Source organism: Acromyrmex echinatior, chromosome 7 (genome assembly GCF_024713525.1).
Source record: "Acromyrmex echinatior isolate Ae372 chromosome 7, ASM2471352v2, whole genome shotgun sequence".
Lineage (NCBI taxonomy): Eukaryota > Metazoa > Arthropoda > Insecta > Hymenoptera > Formicidae > Acromyrmex > Acromyrmex echinatior.
The window spans coordinates 10,457,211-10,481,433 of record NC_141858.1 but is presented as its reverse complement, the minus strand read 5'-3'; the positions used below and the strand labels follow the sequence as shown (position 1 = coordinate 10,481,433).

At 32.1% G+C, this 24,223-nt stretch overlaps 2 protein-coding genes and 1 pseudogene across 3 annotated transcripts; 2 read left to right on the top strand and 1 right to left on the bottom strand.

Annotated features, from left to right (window-relative positions):
* Positions 1-241: 241 nt before the first annotated feature.
* On the bottom strand, positions 242-2,068 carry LOC105154527 (uncharacterized protein C1orf50 homolog). 2 transcript variants are annotated; one of them, XM_011070110.2, is made up of 4 exons: positions 1,684-2,068; positions 1,275-1,384; positions 952-1,170; positions 242-884 (listed from the first exon to the last, which is right to left on the bottom strand). In XM_011070110.2, the coding sequence occupies exons 1-4, from the start codon at positions 1,739-1,741 to the stop codon at positions 696-698; spliced, it is 576 nt and encodes a 191-aa protein (XP_011068412.2). In that variant the 5' UTR covers positions 1,742-2,068; the 3' UTR covers positions 242-695. The 2 variants fall into 2 exon arrangements, with proteins under 2 accessions (XP_011068412.2, XP_011068411.2); XM_011070109.2 differs by having other exon boundaries at positions 1,275-1,387; positions 1,684-2,067.
* Positions 2,069-2,308: 240 nt separating this feature from the next.
* On the top strand, positions 2,309-4,652 carry LOC105154525 (small ribosomal subunit protein eS7). Its single transcript, XM_011070108.2, has 5 exons — positions 2,309-2,448; positions 2,818-2,988; positions 3,578-3,759; positions 4,303-4,453; positions 4,542-4,652. Exons 1-5 carry the CDS (start codon positions 2,347-2,349, stop codon positions 4,617-4,619), a joined length of 684 nt encoding a protein of 227 aa, XP_011068410.1. The 5' UTR covers positions 2,309-2,346; the 3' UTR covers positions 4,620-4,652.
* Positions 4,653-11,456: 6,804 nt separating this feature from the next.
* On the top strand, positions 11,457-22,280 carry LOC147909168 (uncharacterized; annotated as a pseudogene).
* Positions 22,281-24,223: the final 1,943 nt, after the last annotated feature.

Below are 24,223 nucleotides of genomic sequence, written 5' to 3'. Positions count from 1 at the left end.
CTCACGAAGCTTTTAATCGTGAGCTGAACTGAGATGTACTCATTTTGCTCATTGAAATTATATTCCAAATATTTTAGAGTAAAAGTCAACCTGAACACAAATCTATTTACTGCCTATAGAAATGTAATGACATACATATATGCCACATAAAATAGAAAACATAATTTCAAAAATCATATTATTGATCTTTTAACAATCATTTAAAGATTATTATGAGTAAAAAATAACAATCAGCCAAGAATTATATTACATATGCATATTATTACATATTGAGAAAAACATTTGTTGATTAATTGCATCCTATTACATTGGAGTTAAAGTATTAGTGTACGATTTATTCTTGTACAAAATAGATATCATTTTGACACGATATGTGTATATAATTATATACATAACTTCAAAAAATTATGTATATAATTTCTAATCATATAAAACAGATATCTATATAATCATCTATTCTATATACCTACAGAAGTATATTTGTATGTATGTATATTTACAAATAGGTGTTATTTACAAATAACGCTATAAATAGTTCGACATTATATCATGAAATAAATTTGCTCGTTGAATTATAACAAAGATCCTTAATCTATCAGATTAAAATAATTTAGTTGCCAAATTGTTTTTCTAGCAATATGTTATTTTTCTAGTTTACATTTTTCATTACTAACGATATAAATTTATTAATTACGTTACGTGCTAGTATTTAACATGACAGATTGTAAAAAAGTTTTCGCAGTTGTATCGGAAGGTAAGAATTTTCCGATCAATTTCAATTCGTCGTTCTTCGCCTGTAGTTGAGACAGTGGGGTCCATGAGCGATCTTGTTCTAATCTAAACGAACCCATATAATTCTGTGAGGGAGCCAAACTACCCCATTCCTACAGATACAATAAAAAAAGTTAGACAAGATTTTACAAAAATACTTAATGATACAAAGATATCTACTTCTGGACTAAGCATGGAAAAATAATGCTGTCCTGATTCTCGTTGATACAAATGATAGATGTGACCAGGTTGTTTCACAAAATTGCAAGGTACATGATGCAACTTAGCGTTCCGTTCCGCTTCCAACAAAATACCCTCAGCCTGTTTTTGCAGAAATCTAATTTGCTCTGCGATTACTTGTAACTTGTTACATGCATTAGCTCTTACACAGTTATCTGCCTGTAAAAAAAAATATAAATTAGTAAATATATAACAAAACCGTTATAATTAAAATATAAATAATTTAATTTAATTATAAATATTACGCAGATATCATATATTACCTTTTTAATTTCCGTAACTAGTGCCATTAAATCTTGCTTACTTGATTTTGCTACAGCGGCTGGATCAACCAACGATATGCCTTGTGGCATAGTATTTCTTTCCACTAGTGCTACTTTTATAAGAAAATAATCATTGTAAATAAATATTATTACACTGAGAGGAAAAAAATAGATGTGGTAACTAGTACAATGCTAAAATTTAAATATTTGCAACTAGTTTTAAAAAGTAATAAGAACTAAAGTAATACCAAATACTATAAAAATATAGTATTTGATACTACTTTAATTCTTATTACTTTGTAAAACTAGTTGCAAGTACTTAAATTATTAGAGTTAATTTAGGAGTTGTCAAAACTATATTTTTCTCAGAATATACATTCAAACTTCTTTCATTTATCACAAATTATACCTGTACTTGGAAAATCATGCAGATTATTTACTGCATCCATCGTGTTGCTGTTATTCATTATATATACAATTAAGTATAATTATACAACAAAATATATTGATTAGATAATGTCCATACAGTGATTGAACAAATTTTTTATGTTTAGAAGTTCAAAAATTTAAATATATTGTAAAACAAGTATTCTCGCCTCGTTTTTGGAGCAGATTAAAAAAATATGACACTATTCATTAAGAGACTACACAAAATCATAGAATTATTGAATTTAGAGAAACATTTGAAATTCAACAAAAAAGAATTTCGCAAAACAACACTAACACATGAAAACAGATATTTCTTTCGTAATTAGAGCAAAGCGTATCTGAAATTTAGATGGACAGTCGCATTAGAAAATCTTACGTGAGATTCTCGTTGTCATGTGTTGATTGGCTGTCGGAGTAAGATTTTAAATATGTAGTCCGAAAAATAGTCCTCTCTCCAAAATAATTCTGAATAGTCTTTCATTTATTGCACAAACTTTTCCAATGAAAAATAACAGGAAAAAAAATAAAAAAGCAAAAGAGGCAAAAGATAAAAAGTAGTAAAAATTAAGAATAAAGAAGCAGAGAACACACATTTGTAGAGTGGGCTTTAAGGCTTGGCGCGAAAGGACCACGTGGCCAGTCGATGTCGATACTAGTGACTCGTGAACTGGAAAAACATACGAAGATTCGTTCTAGTAATCTTTTTATCTCGGCTTCTTTTTCATGTGGTAGCCAGGTGGACAAGGTGGGCATTTTCGAGCATTTAGCTTTGCGGCCTTTTATTATGTATAACGATGTATGAAATCTTGCGTCGCGCGACGTCAGAAAGTTCATGACAGTCCGTGATACGTGAAGCGATTGATATCTTTCCCAGATCGCGCGTCGAAGGCGTGATTACGACGGATTTCGTCGGTTTCCGCAATCCTCGCGTTTACCATAATGCCACGCTGCCGCGTTATCGACGATTATTCTCACGTCAGGAGGACAATCCCCGGAGTCTCCGCGAAATCCACGCTGGAGTTGTTGACTCTGTCACTCGATGTCCCGACGAATGTCTCGCGCGGACGTCGGGTGTTACTTGTAAACAATGTCCTAACCTCGAAATCTCTTTCAGATGTTCACGGCTAACGCAAAGATAATTAAGAGCGGTGGCTCGGAACCCGATCAGTTTGAGGCGAGCATTTCCAATGCTCTTCTGGAACTGGAGATGAACAGCGATCTGAAGTCGCATTTAAGGGAGCTTTACATCACCAAGGCGAAGGAATTAGAAACAAACAATAAGAAGGTAAACTTCAATTCCTTCATGCAGTTCGTACAGTATGAATCATTCCAGTGATAGTTCTGTTTTTTTATTCCTGTACTAGACTGCACTCTTCCATTTGACATAAAAAAATTGACATAAAAAAATTCAATGTAAGATCTTAAGAACTATAAACTGTTGATAAGCATCACTTACATGCTTATCAACACTTTACAGTCTCCAAAATCTTATCCACATTGAATCTTTTTGCATCGATGGCTTTGCTCTGGAGTTCAAATTGAACAAGCCTGTTTTACCAAATATAAATATATCTATTTCACTTTAAACTTCAAAAGGATATACTAATTTAGGCACAGAAAACAGACTAATGCTTATATTCATAGTAAAGTCTTATATTTAAGGCTTCCTTAAATTTATCTTCAAATATCCTACAAATTATTTTATTGATTACTGAACATCTAGAGATAAATTTAAGGAAACTTTAAATCTAAGGTCTGATTATAAATATAAATAAATGGTGCAATGTTGCAGCAAGCTTCTGTGTTGTATGTTAATGTGTATCTTTCTGTTTAATACTCTTGAAAAAAATTTGAATCGCTTGTATTTTTTGCAGTCGATTATCATATATGTACCGATGCCAAAACTGAAGGCTTTCCAAAAAATTCAAACGAGGTTAGTACGCGAGCTGGAGAAGAAGTTCTCTGGCAAGCATGTAATGTTCGTTGGTGAACGTAAAATCTTACCGAAGCCGACGAGAAAGACGCGTACAAAGAACAAGCAGAAGCGTCCTAGAAGGTAAGAAAATGAAAATGTAATATTTGTTTTTATATAATTTGACAAGTATAATTTAATTATAAGTCTGTTTTTTATGCCCGTTTTTATCAATTAACTTTAATCTTGGTTCGATTTACTCTTTATCTTTTTTAATTCTTAGAATTAGAAAAAAATGAAAGATTAATTGAACCGAGGTTAAAATTAAACTATATTGATAAAAAATGGACATTAGTTGAATTTTTTGTACAGTTATCTTTCTTTTTTCTTTTTATAATTTGAGAGGAAAAAAGAGAAAGTTGGGCAAGAAGTTCAAAAAATAGACTTTGGCCTTATTCTTTTTTTGCTGAATTGTACCACTTTTTGCATGATTTATTTTAAACAAAAGAAAATTGTACCGTATAAGAAGTCCAACTAAAGAGAACAGTAGTTATTACATCTACAGTTATTGCATTATTAGTATTATTATTATTTTATTTATCTGTAAAAACCGATTATTTTAATATTCAATATGTGCACTATTTTGAATTCTGATTAAACGTTGTATAATCTATGTTTATATTTTAGTCGTACGTTAACTTCGGTATATGACGCTTTGTTGGAGGATATTGTTTATCCTGTAGAGATTGTGGGTAAACGAATTCGAGTAAAACTTGATGGCTCACAAGTTATCAAAGTTCATTTGGACAAAAATGAACAAACGAATATTGAACACAAGGTATTTTTATTGAGTTCTGCCCATTTTCTCTACACTTTATTTATTTAACATTATAATGTGATTTAAATTTTAATTCATCTTTTGACAGGTCGATACTTTCGCTTCGGTATATAAACAATTGACTGGACGAGACGTAACATTCGAGTTTCCCGAATCTTATGTATGATTTATTAAATATTAAAACATTTGAAATAACGTATTATTTGTTACATTTATTGATTTTTTGTATCAATTTACACTTCCTTATTCCTTGTTCAAAATAATTATTTACTATTTATGAAAATTTGCTGCAAAATTTTTTTATTGTAGTTTAGGATTAAAAAGAGACAAAGAATAAAAATCGTAAATGTCGTATCATAAGTCGAAATAAAATATATTTTTTATTTTATAATTTCATTTAGTTGTATGTATTAAATATCTTAAAAATATTAATATACATGTCTTTACAAAAAAAAATAATTCTGATAATTTAAAAGTATCATTATTTATTGCTATTAATTATTAATTATCCATGGAAGAATCCTGCATATTATTTTTATTATCAAACAAAAACGAATAGTAGTGTGCGAAAAAAGTATAATTTTGCTTCTGTTCCGGAAAAAAAATAATTGTTATTAGAGTCTCTTATTTCACATGTACACGAAATAAAAACATACTTATCATATACATATACTTATCATATATTATAATACTTAAAAATTTAATTGTGTAATTCAATGGACGTATCTTTACACGTCAATACAAACAATCATTATTTGCATGTTTTGTCGAAAGAGATTATTGATCAGAATATTTTTAATTAAGCAAAATTATATTCAGTTCATATATTGTTAACAACATACTTGTATGCTATGTATTCAATTTTAACATGTAGATATTAATTTATAAGTTATAATATTATAAATTATTGTAAAATATTTAAAACAGTGTATCTAAATTAAATTTTGAAATTACATTTTTTATCATTTTTTTATCATGATCAAGAAATGATTTAATAATCATTTTGGAGTCGTTTGACGTCATTTTTATATTATCATAATTTTTTGTTCTGCTTGGGAAAGCTTATCGCCGTTACTCGGAGATTCTAAGCTGGAAGGAAAATAGCGTGAGAACATAAAGCAGATGTGAGTATAGAAATGTACGAAACCAAGCGACTGTGCAATAGCACCCATAGTTTGGATCAGGGTCAGGCCTAGAGGGTCGCGAGGTCGAAGGGTTCAAGAAATAATGCTCTCCTTTCAAATTCACTATACGATATTCACTAAGCGAAATAGGCTATGAATCTTAAAAAAACTTGCGAATCTTTAATCTCTCTTGGTATAGAAATCGAGAAAAAAGATATTAATCTTTGCTAATTAATCGGAATAAAATAAAAATTTGTGAATTTATAAAAGATTATTGGAATCTATAAATTAAAAAATAATTTAGAAAATCAATAATTTATAATTCACAAATTAATATTTTCGTAGAAAGATGCAAAGATTATGTTGTTTGAGATATATTTCTATTTTATCAAAAATAGAAATAATTTTATGTAATGACTTTACTTTATTTTGAACACATAAAAAAATGAAATTTACTTGAAATACTTTATTTTAATCAATCGCGAAATTTATACTTAACTCTTTATTTAATTATAAGAAACTTCGAAAGATTTAATATAACTCAGTTCTTAAATTGATAATTCACAATTTATAATAATTCACATTTTTTATTATCAATAATTTATTGTTGTTATGCACTTCACTCGGAATTTTGTGTTCAATAAATAATTGCGATGACTTACTGTAAATATATCTGTGTAGCAAGTACGTGTAAATTTACAAATTAATTTAACAAGACAATTGTCAGTTACATCGTGCCTTTTTGTTTATTATAATATATTATATAATGTTACAATTAAATCCATGAAAATAAACGAATCATACACGTGTACATACCTGTCTGAAAAATTATACTCTCGCACAGGTAGCCTTCCATTCGTATCAGCGCTCGCGTGAGAATGCAGGGGATGCAAAAATGCCAAAGCACTGTTTCCCACCCCAGATTCGGCAGCCACCCTTTGGGTCGCGCGCTAAGTGTTGCATAAATAACTACCCATGCCGCATCGAGAAACTGGACTGTATTTCCGGCCATCTGCCTTATCGGAAATAATAAGTAATCATGGCATTACAATAATCATGGATCGCGACAAGCATAGAAATCGAGTTACATAAAGAAAAAAAAGAAAGAATATGGAATAGTTTAAAAAAGTCGTTAAATTTAAAGTCAGGAAAATTGTAATCTTGGAAAGAAATTTTTACAAGTCCCTTTAAACTCAAACTACTTTTTTGCCTCCAATAGATACATTTTTGTCTCTTTAAATTAAAAATAATAAAGATGTTTAGGGCTGTCGTAATAAGGAAAATATGTTTGTGTGTGCGGTACTCTTCAAGTACTATACAGATCTTTAAATACCGTAAAAGAGAAAGAAGAAATTCGTATTAGACCAACGAGAATAAATCAATTAAAAGAAATATTTTTGATCAAAACGGATCTTAGTATTTTAAATAATAAATATTTCAAAGTGTATTAATTTATATAGGAGAGACCGGGGTACCAAAAAGTTGAGTCACAAAAATTCAAACTCTTGAAAGTGCATCTAAATATAAAACTGTTTGTATCGTATTTTTTTTTAATAATTAAAGCATAATGCATATTTTAAAATTTAATAAGTATATTTAGTAAATATTTATTTGTTTTTAAGAAAAAAATAATAACATTTTTTAAGATATGATCCCCATAGTACTTACTATAAATCACATACAAAATAGTAGAATTATGCAAGAAATAACGGTGACGAAAGTTGAAAAGTATTTTTTTAATTACAACATTATGCATTCTTAGCATAATTATTAATACAATAAAATAATGATTATAATTAATAATTATTAAATAATAAAATAGAAAATTATAAGAAAACAAATAAGAAATAACCACTAATATAAGATAAAAAATTTATTAGGATAAAATAAAATAAATTGCTTAGAAATATAAACTGCCCTTTTTTAGTACATATATTTTCTATATTGTCTCGTCTCATCATGAATATTTAATGCATGACCCGTAGTATGTAATTATACATATAATTATACATTTAATAGAAAACTATAAAAATAAATGTTAGATTATTACTAATAGTAAGTTGAAAAAAGATGCGCAGAAACTTGCACCTTATCTTCATACATGTATCTTCTACTAAAAAAACAATATTAAAACATTTTTATGCGGTTAAAAAGTTACTGTTACACCACGAAAACTATTAATGCTCAATGCTTTTCGATACAATGGAATTTAATCACTGCCACCTAAATAAATAGTGGGCAACGAAGTAATAGTTATATTGTATTAGTAGGATTAATTTAAACATTCTAAATTATGTTAAATAATCGATGACCCATTGAGTTTCCCCTACATATTTAATTCTTGCAAACAGCGCGTCAAGATCTTTTTCGGTCTTAAAATGCAATCATGAATGGAACTAGATAATAATATCATATATTAAATTAATAAACTACTTATATAATAAGAAAGAAGAAATATATAATAGAAAGAAGAACATAAAATAAACATCATATTTGAACTGAAAGAAGAAATTAAGAAAAAATGGACTTTGTTTTCTAAAAATTGCAAAATTTTAAATTTTTACATCAAACTTTCGCCATTGTCTCCATTACAAATTAAATGTTTTCTTTTAAAACGCAGTTATCTTTTAAAATAATTATAAATTAATAGAAATTACAGGATAAATTACTTTTTATTTCAAATAGCACATTTTTCTATGTTGTTTATTTTAAAATCTATTTAAAGATCTTATCTCTGGTCGATTACTTTTAAATACACTAAAACTGATGGATTGCATTATATCAACATGCAAAACTTTCATGATTGATAGACAAAATTCTGTCGCGAAATAACTCTGGTATAGGGTAAAAATAAATTGATCACCGTCCTTATATTATCTTATCGTAGCGTGCTGAAAATAGCGGGAGTCATTAACCAATTATCTATCCCGGTAATCTCCCCCAATGACTAGTTGGTACCCGCATAGTTAACGTTGCGCGTCGACGAGAATTCATTTAACTGTTCTTTCCGAATGATTCATGTCGATCTTGCTTGAATTGTTGACGAATCAATTTCCATCAGGGGCATATCGTATGCTGCGGGTGGCGCGTGTCTATGTTCTTAAAAATCAGCACTCTGATCGAGGGTGGTCGCTCTTTAAATCAACAGTTTGATTATACTTTCCCAGACAGAGCAAGATTTGTATTTTTGTAGTTTTATGTCATTTTATTTTTATCATTCATTAAACATAAAATGAGATTAAGAATAATACAAATAACGCTGCTAATACGTTTCCGAATGCATAATATAGTATATATTGTAATTTATACTCTATTACTGAAAAAAATGTTGTATCAATAGCATTATTTTAATTGAAAATAATCTTGATTTAATAACAGAGTAAGGAAACAAATTAAATTTTATTAAAACAAGAGCATGACGTATTTGTTTCATTAATAGTGTTACTAAATTAACAAGATTATTTTCAATAAAAATAATGCTATTAACATAACATCACTTTTTTTCAGATACAAATTACAATATACTGTATTAAATTTAATGTTCATCGCTGCACTTAATAAATTATATAAATATTATTTTATGTATAACAATCGAAAATTTGGGTTGAATTTAACGTGTCTTAAATAGTATTTAAATGTACGTTTAATTTAATATAAGATGAATATTAGAAGATAACACAAATTATTTAAGAAGATAAAAACAAAAAAGATAATACCGACACAGTTTGTAAATAAACAAGTAGTTTTTGCAGGAGAGAGGTTGAAGTTAATAAATAAGCACAAAAATTATTTATCGGACGCAATTTTGTTAAAGGAAAAAGTTGTTTGTTTTAACATAAAGTATCACGCCTTGTACTTCGTGGGCGCAAATTTTGAAACACTTTTAATACATATATGTATGTATAACGATGTATGTATAATCATTTGCAGTGGGCCATATGTAAGAAAATAAATAACATATATTATATGTAATTCAATTATTATGTATATATACATATTATAATTGCATTCGAGAAGTTATTAGTGCTATTTGCTTATTTTATCTTTACCGTTCATTAAAACAAGGATACAATTAATGACATAAATAACGTTAATAACGTCCCTTCGAACGCATCTATATTTTTGTATATAATTATACATCTATATCTATTTATGTATGTTAGAGAAAAATTAACTACGTTCAAAAGCTGGCCGAAGCTGCTAGCCAGCTCGTCGAGTAATTGAATGTGATTGCGATTAGATTCTATAAAACCAATAAATAAAGATTGGATTCTATAAAACCAATCATGTTCGATGAGTAGACTAGTTGCTTTGCCAATTTGAACACAGCCATTCTCTCACAGAAATTCTAAAGAATATAAAAGTACAATTTAATGAAAGATTGTGGAATGAAAACAAGGATTAATTTAACAGGGAAAAAATAAGCTAGACACATAATAAATGAGATAAAAAAGGCGATATTATTAATTAAAAATTGATTAAATAAATTAAATTAAATTAAGAATAAATATATGATAAAAAGTTTAAATTATCTTACAATTAGCTTATATAGATAATTAGCTTATATATTATAGATATAAGCTTGTATAGATATATATAAGTTAGCTTATACAAATATAAATAAATTATCTAGCAACATTTCTTTACTTTCTCTACTGACACATCATTCGATCAGAAAGTTTTAATAACATTTGTAGGTAAATTTAATAAAATTATCTCACAAGTCGTCATCTCAAAAAGATTTTGTTTTCTTTTTGTATACGTCGTACAAGTCATACTGGTCATACATGCACGTACTGTTAGTGAAAAATTCAAGAAGGGGAGATAAAAGAGATGAGAAGGTCTATGAGAAACGGTCAACGGATAAGATTCACATAACTGGATCCGCAGCTATTATTAAAGGGTTAAAGAAATCGTTGAGATATGTAAAAAAGAAAATCGATTTAGCTGCCGTAACACACGAACGTTAAACCGGTAACTCTTGCAAAGGGTGGGATATGCATAACGGTTAAAGAATAACAATCGCACCGAAGATGCGTTATTTTAAATAGAAAAAAAAATAATATTTCCATTTATGCTTTTAATATCAACAATTATTTAAGATCTGTAAATTCAGCTAATAAAGAATAAAGATACGTTTGACTTATGATTTAATTTAGAAATTTAGAATTATTTAATCAATTAATGCTGTGCCCGAATATATAAATACAAATTTAATATTATAAATGCGTTATTTAATTTAAAAAATATATATATTATCTTTTTTGTATCACTCAGAATATATCCTTTAATTCTATATAAATATATACTTCTATATAAATATATACTATGAGATTTAAAGGCCAGAGATTGATGTCGTTCCGCTTGGAGATTCTATTTACGTCCTTCCTAAGTCTTAATTCTAACAAGACAAGCGAACTAAATAAATCTCACTTCTAGACAATTCTTAGACACCTAGAGATATTTTTCACGCACCAAATTTACCATCGCGAAGAGATCATTTGGCAGAAATTTCCGAGAGTTCTTGGTTTATCTTTCTGCCGGCACCTGGGCACCTGGCACTTCGACCCCTTCGAGATTTTCAGGGGGCGACTAGGACCCCTCGGTAGAGAATATCGGGCAGAGAAAACTAACACGTTGCACACGTTACATGCAGAAACAGGTAAGGAGCGAACGTGTTCTTCTCGTCTCGTCTCGTGATCTCTTTTCCCCATCGTCGAAGGGAAAAGATGACAGAGAAGGGGAGCTGAAGGATCTGAAAAGGAACGTTGCGTAAAGCCGTTTTCCCAGGAGCTTCCCCTAAAGGGCCCCCATCAACCACCATGTGCAACGAAGGAAGGGCCTAGTGAGTATATAAGGGCCCGCCCGGGCTGCAATGACCTCAGAGCATCACGGTCAACAGTGTAGAGAAGAAGTCTCAGCTTCTTCGACCGATCGACCATCCCGGTCACGGTCGAGGAGGATCCGGAGGGATTGAAGAAAAGAAGAGAGAAGAGGAAGTAAACTGCAGTCATCTAACGGCGGTCGCCATCATTTTTCTGTCGCAGATCCGATCGGAGCGTCTACCACCCACGATGGTGAGTATAGTTTCGGGTTTTTATCCTGGCTAGCACGTGATCTTGGTGCTTCGATAGACTACGCTAAAAGTCATCTAAAATCTGGTTTTCGGCCTTCGCGGATCTTCGACGTTCTGCCTCGTGAAACCGAAAATTTGCACTTCTTTCCAAATAACAAATCGACTGTCACACGCGAAAAACTGGACGAGTCATACTTTGCACCTAAAAAAGCTAAATACGTTCTATTAACATTCGCTCTGAAAGAAATATGTTTGCAAGCAATTATCATAGAAAATGTTATAGAAATTTGCAATTACTGCTACGTGTCTTTTAGGCAGACGAACATATCGATGTTTTCAAAGTGAAATTTTGAAAGTTTAAATTTTTCGATTCGCTTAATTTTTCGCGAATGAGATGGTCGATTAATATGATTCATTGTGAAATAAGAACACCAGAAGCGATTGAATTTGCTGACATTTCAGAAATTTATATGAGAGATTCAAAGTAAATTGAATTCGAATTGAAAAGCATGATACACGTTTATTCAATCAACCGCGCGATTAATTATCGCATGTTTGCTAGATTCACGCGTGATGTAACGAACAATGTTATTCTTTTTTTCATGGTGTTCTGATTTTGTCAGATAGTACTCTATATCGGTGAAAATTTTCGGGCAGGTAGAAAACGATCAAATTGCTGAAAACGAGAACAATAAATTGCCACAACGTACCAAGAGAGACTTAAAGTGAAGTTAATCGCGACGGAGATATCTTGAGATAATTCGCGAGACAGAATAGCGTGAATCTACGATCGAAATTCCGAGTTACGCGCGTATTAATCATTCGGACCTACTCTATCCAGGCACTAATATCCCACCCCAAAATGTGACTTGAAATTTGCTCGTCTTATCTCCTCTTTCGCCGTTGTGTTCGAAAGTTTCGCTGCTTTTGTGCATCTCTTTTACGTCTGATAAAATTGCTCTCTGTGTGTAATAGTTATCCTTCGAAATTTGTACTCGTCTAAAAATAGATCGCTCTCCTCAAACTGCTTCTCGTGTTAACGGCGTTATCACTACTCACACGCGTTGAGATCTTACCGATTACGTTATATTGCCAATACAGCAGAATGACTCCTTACAAGAAAACGTTTCGTGAAATCTTCATATGAATAATTAAGTTAACAACTGCAGATTGATCCAAATTTGCCGGTATCGTTCGAGTACAATTTGCAACTCGTCGTGATACTAAAATCATTTGGATAATCTTCGTTTCGAGATTGCGAGTAGTGATATCACGGTCACACTCTCAGCTTCTCACCCTGTCACCTGTAGATTTTTAGAACGTTTTCAGTTGCTGATCGTGTGCGTTTACGAGTGTCCAAAGAACGCTCGTAAGCGTGCAATTTTCACAGATGATCATAGATTAACAATTAGATGTACAGATCCATCAGTAATTAGTTTTGTGTAAACTAATGCATGTAATTAAATTAACACATCATGTGTGCACATTAAAACATTCTCAGTTTCAAGCTGCTGTTTCTGTACCGATTCAATCTCTGATCTACTCTTTCATTTCACGCTGCTTATTAAACCCGCAATAAATCTGCATGCGTAGACACCTTTACATCCTGTCAAGCATATGTCATATCCCGTCAGAAACTGTCGATACACCGCATCGCAAAGTAACACGGAGACAGCGTGAAAGTCTTTATACGAAAGGTGTATTTTATCGAAATTTTTGTGATGTAATTTCGTAACATAATAGCGGGCTTAAATTTCGATCAAAAATGTGCAGATCCAGGTGAAAATTTTCTTTAGTTTCAAACGCGACATAATCGAAAATGACAATGAAATTGAATATTCCGAAGCAATCCACATAAAAACTTTTTTTTTCACTTTGTCAACTCATCGTCCCGTTGAAATTGCCGTTCAATCTCAAGCTGAGAATATTTAAGCTTAAATTTGAAAAAAAATTTCGTTTGTTATGAAAATATTATCACAACAGCTTTATGATTAATGTGAATTTTAATTGCTAAGATTTGAAGTTGTTTAAATTTGTTTCTATTAAAAAATTTCTAATGAATCAATGTAGTGGGTACTTTAGAAAACAGAATTATAGACGAGAATGTATACACATAGAAAAATAGAATAAAGTAATAAATTTACGTGAACAATTTGAACAATAATATACCAATCTGATAAAATCGATGCCTTTGAAATAAAAAAATTGTCTAACAATCATGAAATTTGTTTTGACAGACTTTTTATTTGCCATTTTAATATTTTATAAGGAATTAATTATTCGATCATTTTTGCAAAATTTTTACAAAAATTCTATTTTTGGTTAACAGTAACTCAACAAAAGTTTATTTCAAAATTCCGATAATAATATAATATGATATAAACATGTTATCTATATGAATACATATGATTTTCTCTGCTGTTATCGACGGCATGCTCATTTTGCATCATCAATCTCAGGTATATTCAGATAATTGAGTGTATGGCAAAACAAATTTAATTAACGTCGTTCCAATTTCAAAATAAGACGCTTTTCAAAATATAAATTTCATGAAATAAAATACATATTCTGAAAGATGTTTGAAATGCAATATAAAAAAAGATTTTTTCACGGATCACAAATTATATTATCTGGATAAATAAAAGATAAAATAGTGGATCTCTCCCCCCCCACTCTCCCTAAATAAAAGCCAGAAATCATATTAGAATCTTCAATTTATCGCTGCAGTTTGAAAGAATAATTAACAAAGGTTAAATTTCGAGCACTACACATTTCGGCACAATATGCATGTAATATAGACTTTTCTGAAATAGAAATTGCCATTCTTGATATTATACGAAACTTTGATAAATGGAACACGGTTTTGATTAATAGTATTCTGAAAATAATTACAAACGAAATATATTGAAATACAGAATTAGAAATAAAAGCAAGATAGAAAACTGGACAAAGTATTTATAATAAAGCTTTTTGATAATAGTAAATAAAATAAAAAGTTTTTGATCATAATCTAAGAAAAAGAAGAAATAACATATTGAACTAATTATTCATTTATACGACAGAAAAAAAAACAATTATATCTGAATCTTTATTTAATCCATAAAATCTGAGAAATTGTTAAATAGTATGACAGGCATTCTTAACCATCTTTGTATTCAAGTTTTCAATACGTAATATAAGCAAAATTCACAAGAAATAAAATTTTATTTCTGACATGCTACAAAAATTTTATGGTTCATTTCATTATTGTATTTAGTGAATATTCTAACTTGGATATGAATCATGTAACTTTTTTTTAAAGAGAAAATATACAAACACACACACACACATATATATATATATATATATATATATATATAAATTCTTTTTACGTTTTTTTTCACTTTTCACTTTAAGGAAAAAATTACATGATTGATCTCCAGGGTACATATTATGGAATCATTTGGAGTGGATTTCGATCTGAATTATTTCGGTTTCCTTAAAAAATACAATAGAAAATAATAAAACAATTTCATTAATATATTGTTAAAAATTAGGACAGGTATTATGAAATTATTCAGAATCCATTCCGAATAATTTTATAATACTTGTCGTGATCTTTAACGATAAAAATAATTTTCCAAAAGAAAAAATGCAATTAATGAAATTGATATCTATACAATTTTTTATTACAAGCAATAAGACTAACCGAAAAATTTTTATTACAAAAATTAATGAAAACTCAATTTTAAACATTTAGCATGTTAATAGCGTATCTCTATTTTAAATTATCTGATAAATAAGGTATTTTATTAAATCTATAGAAATTAGATATCAACTATTAATCTGTTATTTTATTTAGCTCAATCAATTCAAAATATAATTCTATATCATGTTATTCTGAAACAATGGATCATTCATCAAAAATAGTATATGTTGTACAAATTTCAAAGAGAGTCTTTTCAGCAGCATTATTGAGAAAATCTAAATTATATTTTTGATATTCCAAAAAATTATTCTATATTTCAAATAAAATACCCAACAATATCCAAATCGGTCGAATAAAATTAGTAAAAAACAACATTTGATAAATTATACAACAAAAATTAACAATTATTACCTTTACGTAAAATTATATAATTTTTGTAACAAAATTAAGAGCAACTAGTGACAATACTGGCAATGTTAAAAATTATATATCTTACAATTGAAAGTAAAAACATTCCTCACGAAAGAAATTATTCTGTTCGGACAATTATTTCACCTGTTCGCATATTCGATCAGTGCGAAGGGGATCAGTTTTCTGCTCCCCATGTATTTAAACGCCGGAAGCAAAGAGCATGTCGATCGATATCGGCATACGTAACCAGTCTAACACTGCATTGATTCGGTCACCGATTACATTGATACGAAAGAATTGCTCCTTCGAATGCATTTCCATATCCAAAGGAATTTACATTACTGAAAATATGAGGTACACACATAAATTGCGACACACAGAGTATCACTTTCCACTATTTGATCTATTTGATCGCATCTAACTGGATTTGCTTACAACCGATGAGAATGTATGACAAAAATATAGATTCGTCCCTATATAATGATCAGAAAATTTTATATTCTGCTTCGGTATTAAAAAAATTCCGTATTTTAATAATACAACTCCCAATTGCCACGTGAGAGTAACATACGTGTTAGTTTCTCTAGTTTTGTATTACGATACTTTTCTGAAATCGGTTACATTACGGAAAAAACGTGCGCGCATATACAATTGGTTTCTTCAAATAGAATTAAAGCATTTTTATAGACCCTATTTGAATAAGTCATTTTTCAAAATTTATTTAACATTGTCAAATCAGCATAACAGATTTTTTAGTACACGCTATATCCCGCCAAGTTTTCATTATATTAATTTGTGTTAATAGCACCCCGAATAATAAAATTAAGATCATGTAATAAAATGAAAAATGGGCTTGCAATAGAATAATGATATTAATTCAATAAGTGAAATAATGGTTTTGGTTTATAAATGATATTTCTGGCCTTTTAAAATCAATCGCTAGCATTATACTATTTCGAAAATAATTCCCATTGGTTCAATGAAAAAAATAGAAGAATTTATCGGCTCTTATAATGGACATTTTATAACATGTTTTAAAAGAAAAGATATCTTTCAAATTTTTGGATACAACACAGTATCTTTGAATTGATTTGAGATGTGTAAAGAATATAAAGAAACTTCATTAGAATGTGAAGAAAATAAGAAAACATATAAGAGAAGATATAAAGACTGAAGAACATTCTCGAATTAAAGTGAAGTTTAAAATCATATGTAAGATAGTATTTTTTAAAATATCAAGAAATTATAGCAGTAATTATAATAATAGAAACAAACAGATAATTGAATGTTTTTTTTATGCTACAAAAAGAAAAGATTCTCTCCATTGTTAATTGTTTCAATAATATCCAAGTGAGAATTCCTGAATGGTTCAAAAATAATTCTAATTGCTTCAGACGAGTACAAAATATCTTTGGATTTTTGTGCTTTTCCAAAATTCATAAAATGACCGGACGAATCGTTTTGTTTCCGAAAGAAGATATACATAGAAAATTATCAATTTAATTATCGCAACCAATATCAAAGAAATAATTTCGCGAAACTAATCATTGACTATTGCCGGTTTTCTTCCATTGGAAAATTGCAAATCTCGACAGCAAATTATAAGAAAGACGTGTCACAATTATAGAAATCGTAATCTATCAAGGAAAGATGATTTTTTAAGTGAAATAAATGGAATACTCAATTACTGCTTTATCATCAGTTTCACGCGAGCCCGAATAATCTGTGAAACCGACCATCAAAGTTGTATAACGTATAATGAGCTTGAGAAATTCATTGCTCAAGATAATCAGCGTAACAGGTCGACAAAGATCAGTCGTCGAAACCCGCTCAAGACCACTCTAACGATCTGAACGTCAAACGCCAACGAGAACACCACGCGATCGTTAGCGGAAGAAAAGATTCCGGACATCAAAACGCGAAGCAGGCCGGACTCGCGTAACAAAGAGCCACGGCTTTGGCATTGTCGCGCGGCCTTCAAGAAACAAGCCACAAAAAAAAAATAAGTTCTGTTTTAAGAGTCCCTTATACGCTCCGCGTACCCGGCCCTTCTAACATCCGTACAAAGGTATTTCGTCACTTTGCTCCCGTTCCCCTTCGCGTTTCATGATTTACCCGCGTTCCCAGGGAAGAGAGAGAAAACCTCCAAAGGGGGCTAACTAACTCATAATGCCTACAAGTCCCACGGTCCAGCATCTTTGCATCAACAGTACAACAGCACGACTTCTTTGTCTTCTTCTCTTGCGGCCACGCTTCTCTTCCACGATTCACGCTTCGCCCTCTTTTTGTGCTCTCCGGTCTTTCCGGGGCCGGTTGTTCCGGTTGTACACACAGGGAACCGTCGAGGTCTTTGATTCTCGCTTCTGCTCTGTTCCTCTCAGCTACACTTTCCACGCTGCCTCTCTCCATCCTCCCTCCGTCATCCCTCCGAAACGCGAGGATAATTGACATATTGTCGACGAATCACTAACGAAATCACGCATTTTATTCAAGATCGCAGGCTACTACCAGCTGCTCGGTATAGTGCGTATTGTTATATATTTCGTATAATTGTGGTAAGCAGTATTGATGCAAAAAAACTTTGAGATTTCATGAGAGCCGCATGGCACGAGCGTCCGAAAGATTTCTTGCAAATTACACGTTACAATCATCATGCAAAATTATATTACAAAATAAACAGCTTGTGCTTTATAACATCTCGTACTATTTCTGGATAAAAGGAAGATAGAAAAAATGAAAGTGAATCTGATACTCGTAGAATTTTTCAGGATCATTCCTTAAAATTATTTCAATTCCGGTTCACCGACGAGATGTATTAATTTATTTGTAATTACATTATTGCAAGATATTCTCTCTGGCAACTTCCAAATCTTCGCAGCAAGATATCAAGTCAAAGTTCTTCCACGATTATCGTCTCCAATGTAGGAAGAGGAAAAAAGCTGTAGCTTATAAGAACAGATATTGCTTTGACGATAAATCCGTTGTTTAATTTTTGAAAATATTTTTTACTTTTTGATAACTTGACCATGATCTTTAAATCTTGTTTCTTGGCAATTATTTATGTAAGTCTTTTCTTCTAAAAAAGGTCAGAATAAATCTCTCTCAAACAACAGATGAAATGATGACCAAAAAGAATCTTTTACATTGGCCGAGATAAAAATAAGATTTATTTGGAAACACTCGATTACATTCATGAAAATCGAAACAAACTGATTCAAGGACAGTGATTGTATAATTATTTGGGGTGATCGGTATATATTGGACGAATGATCGAATTGCTCTAAGAAATTGAGTACACACAGACAGATTTCCAAGGCTCATTTCGCAAAAGCACGAGCAGTAATTCACTTGATGAGTACAAAATCCGAAAAACTTGTCCGTCATTTCGATGCAGAATTCAAAGCTATTTACATCTAAAAGCTATTTATAAAGACGAACGTAAAAATAAAATGTGCTAGAAAAACAATTTTTCTTTTGAAACTGGAATAACTTTATTATTGTTACATTTGTCAGTAACGATAAAAAACAGTAATAAAATTTAATGCATGAAATCAAAGTATGTACAAAACTAAATTACTAATTGTTCACGAAAAAGGAAAATTAAATGGAATGTTGCATTATAACAAAACTGAAGATGAAATTGACAAAAACTGAAGATAAAATTATTAAAAACGATATTTGCCAGATATCCGTTAAATGTTGATTCTCAATCTGATTCAAAATTTTAAAGAAAAAAATAGACTTTCCGACATTTTACATTGTATAAATTTTCTACATCAACACTTTTCTATAACACAGCTAAATTTTCCGAACATGATATAAATTTATCGTGAAGTTGAGCGTCGCGAAGTATTTTCCGAACAAAATGCAAATCGTTTACATATTACAAAGAATGAACGGATGTAAAAAATATCATCGGATCATTCATCATTTATTGCAATCTCATCAAGAATACGCCTGTACTGATTAAAATTGATCGAAATTCTTTGCCCATGGAAACTCGTTGATAGGCCAAAAGATGTACAAAGGCGTTCGCGAATTCTGAAAAGATAAGAACAGCAACAAATAGTGAAGAAATGTCTATCTTTCGGTTTCTATCTTCAAAGACGACGCTTGACGACGACTGCACGCACATTTTCCGAACCTGCACTAGCTAGTACTATTCGAAATCTCAAAGGGACCACTTTATTTAGCGACACTAAAGAGCATTTGGTAGAAATCGGTTAGATTAGAGTTTCAACGCACGGAGAAAACGTGAACAACCGGTCCTTGTGTGTTTTTTTCGTAGCTAACGCTCACACCCTTCCAGGTCTCACCACTCGGACGGCCCGGGAAAACGAGGCAGCAACAATCAAGGGCAATCAGGGCATCAATCATGGCATCAACCAGTCGACGGGACGGCGCGGGAGGATCAACATCAGCGGGTGCAGCCGGAAACCGATGTCAGGCGGAACCCAGCTATCCGGCGAGGAGCCAAAACGAGTAACCGAAATGGATAAGGAAGTGTATCCAGCGCGATCTCGTTCCTCGATGATCGGGGGAGATCATCAGAGATCAAGAGCGACGATCGCAACAATTCTTCAATCCACCAGGCTATCTATTATATTTATTGCATCTACGGGATTTGTTGAATTTATCGCCAATCATCACGCCAATCATTCGTTTCAAGTTATCGCATTCACACATTTCGCACACAAGAGGGGAAAACAGGCTCTCACGTGTCTACCCGGCGAGCCTGAGGATATTAATGATTTATCTTGCACACTCGAAAGCGCCTTCGAACGAGACATCCTCGAGGCGTACACAAAACTCCGCGAGTTCTAGTATCGAACGAACCTTCCGGCATTCGATCTCAAGACCAAACCAGGCAATTTTTATTTTCGTTTGGACCAACCATCTTCTGTCTCGACAACGTCTACGCCACACGCCAGACGGCGCACAATCGTCAATCATTCGATCTCCAACGCGGGAAATTTTCGGAAACTCAGGAATCTCCTGACTGGCGGGTGGCTGCATCTGCCGTTCTCGCCGGACCGAAGAGCAAAAGCAACAAAATCGAACACTTTCAACGCAACACTTGGAGCATCGTCAAAAACAGTAAACACACCTGGAAACGTCACACATTTACTATCACTATTATTATTACTTCAAAAAAAAAAATCAAACGCCGACGTTACTTTCACCCTCACAGCCAATACTAATACTAATGATAGTAACACTATCGACGAAAATTCTCTGAAATCAATAGAAATTTACGAAAATATCACACAGCGCGTGCATCACGCGACGCACTTCAGGAACGCGCAGTTTCACTTCAGGAACGAAAAAAAAAAGCACTCATAACACTCATAACACGCACGCGCACGTAATTAACGTGCTCCGCGTTGTTTCGCAGCGCGAGAAAAAAAAAAAGAAGAAATTGCGAGAGTCCAGACTCTGCCTCGCTCAAAATTGGATTGGAAAGGACAAAACGTCTCTCCTCACAAAAGGTTCACGACATGGACGGAATCGTTCCTCCGACCTCAACCAGGCAACCCTTCGGTCTATACGCCGCCACAAGCGCAAGTCTCGCACACCTCACGATTATAATTTCGCAGAGCATTTACCAAACGGTCGCAGCAGGACGCGCGATCTTTTTTCGTATGTATACGATTTACAGGAGGCATTACCGCGGACCGTACCGCGAGGAAAAAAAAAAAATACTTCTCGTTACACTTCCCTACGTTCTTTCTTACGCGCTGCGCCATCACCAAAGAGATACAACGTGATTCCAAGTTCACGTACGATTTATCGATGATTTATTTTTTCACTAACTCTTCCCGGCAATTTTACGTGAAACAGTTCCGCAAGACCATTTTTGATCATTTCACGGTTCAAACAGGAGACGATCGATTAACACGCATGTCAATCAACGGCATGCAAATTAAGGCTTCAGAGCAGATCAAAAGCGCCAAATCGCAAAATCGGTAATCACGACGTAAATTACATCGTGCGGCCAAAACAGTGCTGCACCGATCTGAGAAAAAAAACGATCTTCCAGAACTCAACCTGGCGACGAAGAATAGAGGCTCTCGATCGAAATTCGTATGTTATTTCGGATCGACGAGTTAGCACACCGTCAAATACCTGACCTACAACTTCTCGATCGATTAATGATTAGCAGAGAGAGAAAGAGAAAGAGAAAAAGAGAGAGCAAACAGCAGCGCTCCAAAAACCAGACGATCTCAAAAACGACCCGCACAAATTTCACAAGCAAAATCTACAGGGAAGTGGGCGGAAAGATTGACATTCAAAGCAGATGTCATCCCCAAATCAATCGAAATCGATCATTAATCGAATCAATTTATATCGAACTCTAAAATCAATTGGATCAACAATCGAGCTAATTTATATAACGTTCGTTTGCGAATGACGCTATGCAAAACAGTACACGCGGAGTCCTTTTTGGTCCAATCCAAGGATACTCTGAAAACACAACCAGAAATTATCAGCGAAATCTGCGAATAAACTTTTACAAAAAAAAAAAAACGAACTTTCGCACGCGGCTCTGTAGCGGCGTAAATCAATTATTTCATCTGAAAAATTACGTCCAACGAGCAAAAACCACTTCAGGAACACGAAACAACCGCAAAATACCGCCAGAAAACAAGAATGGCGAGAACCATTTACTCGGAGCAAAGCAAATTCGGAGAGAATCATTTATTCTCCATTACTCCAATAAACTCTACACTCGGCCACAAATTCGACACGAATCGCACGAAGATTCGAATCTGGATGAAGAATAGAATTTTACATCGAAAAGCATTCCGACTCGATGCAAATCTCAGGACAAAAATCGCTGTCGCGGACTTTTCCGACTGTGCAAGAAACTTCGACAAGCTAAACAGAATCTAACTAATCGACAATGATGTTTTATTTTTCTCCTGTCAAGCAAGAAGAGCTCGAGGAATCAAGGCGAGCAAAGGATTAATTATGTTTCATGGAAATTCATCGGAGGACCTACCCTCGGACGACAACTCTTGGACATACACGGATAATCGCGAGCACCAAATCATAGCGGAACAACATGGGACACAGTCGTTTGGGTCAACAAACAACGCGGACGTCGCGGAACGTCGTGGGACCATCAGCAAAGGTACTATCCCTTGTTCTAATCGTACAATTTTATCCTAGATTATACTTAAGTCACTAACGATATCGATCGAAACTTCGTGAATATTAACTTAAAGCGGAAATTATTTATGATATGCCGTAAAAATAGATCGTCATAGTTCTGCATTTGAGCACTTAAATCCTTACTTAGTTATGTATAAAATTCTCGTAGACTTAGTTTATTTATTTTTATTTATTTTTTTTTCTTTTTTAATTTGTCCGTTATTTTTATTTCGTTCCATTTTGTTTTATCTATCTCGTGAAATCGTCGTTAATCTCGAAGCACAAAGCGCATTTTCCCTACATGGATCTCTGAAATGTACGTATATAAAATATATATTTCACTTTCCTTTAATGTATGCGTCTTACGTTAGCACAAGGGCTCGCGTATTTCAAGAGATACTGATTTGATTATAACAGATATTGTAACTTGAATTGTAATAATGGAGAGAAAAGTTCTGACATTTTTACGACTGGAAACATCGATCTCAGTGAAAAATATGTGAACCATATAAAACTGCAAAAAAACTATTTATTATATCAATAAATATAAATAACGATTTGATACTCTTGATACAAACTTTCTGATTGTAAGAATGGTAAACTTTTAAACATCCAAATGTTATATTCAAGACTCATCCGAAATAAATATGTTATAACTTTAGATTCTTAGCTGCGCTTTGTGAATTTTATATCATTCATTATCACATGTTGTGTTTAATTTTTGTTTAATTCAACACATTCTTTATATTCCGATGATTTCACGAATTGATCAGTTATTCATTCTGTTTTCAGTTCTAATTTCTTTTTTGTTTCTTTTATTTTCATTAATTTTTTTATTCATAAAAAAGAAGAGCATAAAAACCCAAAAAAAAAGAAAACGAAAACGAAAGAAATGAGCGTGAAAATATAAAGCTCGATACGTTTTACACGAAATAATAAATTAAAAATCGACAATATGCCTCAAAAGTAATTAAATGACTGAGAATACAAAAGTAATTTCAAAATAATTGAGATAAGTATTTATGTTTTATTGTTACAAAAAAAATGAAAGATTCAATTTCGACAGCACGAAGATGCTGAAAGGATGTGAAGAAATGTTGATTTTGCAAAATATGTTGATAAGCATTGCGAATTACAGTACGTAAATAACGTAATCGCCGTTTTGCGAGACCAACAAGTTTCTTTCAGGGTCTGCGTATTTTGTCATTCAAATTCTGCTACTTTTCAATTATTCAGTGATTCAACTATTCAGCGACAGTCACAAAATACGTAAGTCAAGAAAAGAAAACTTAAAAAACTTAAAATTCATATTTTGA

What these genes read in the sequence shown, in the direction of transcription:
- LOC105154527 (XM_011070109.2), bottom strand. Translation starts at nt 1,741, where the DNA reads ATGAATAACAGCAACACGATGGATGCAGTAAATAATCTGCATGATTTT. An exon ending in GCATGATTTTCCAAGTACAG is followed by an intron (nt 1,388 to 1,683) that starts GTATAATTTGTG and finishes TTCTTATAAAAG; the next exon opens with TAGCACTAGTGGAAAGAAAT. An exon ending in TTTCCATGCTTAGTCCAGAA is followed by an intron (nt 885 to 951) that starts GTAGATATCTTT and finishes TTGTATCTGTAG; the next exon opens with GAATGGGGTAGTTTGGCTCC.
- LOC105154525 (XM_011070108.2), top strand. Translation starts at nt 2,347, where the DNA reads ATGTCGATACTAGTGACTCGTGAACTGGAAAAACATACGAAGATTCGT. An exon ending in GTGGTAGCCAGGTGGACAAG is followed by an intron (nt 2,449 to 2,817) that starts GTGGGCATTTTC and finishes AATCTCTTTCAG; the next exon opens with ATGTTCACGGCTAACGCAAA. An exon ending in AAGCAGAAGCGTCCTAGAAG is followed by an intron (nt 3,760 to 4,302) that starts GTAAGAAAATGA and finishes TTTATATTTTAG; the next exon opens with TCGTACGTTAACTTCGGTAT.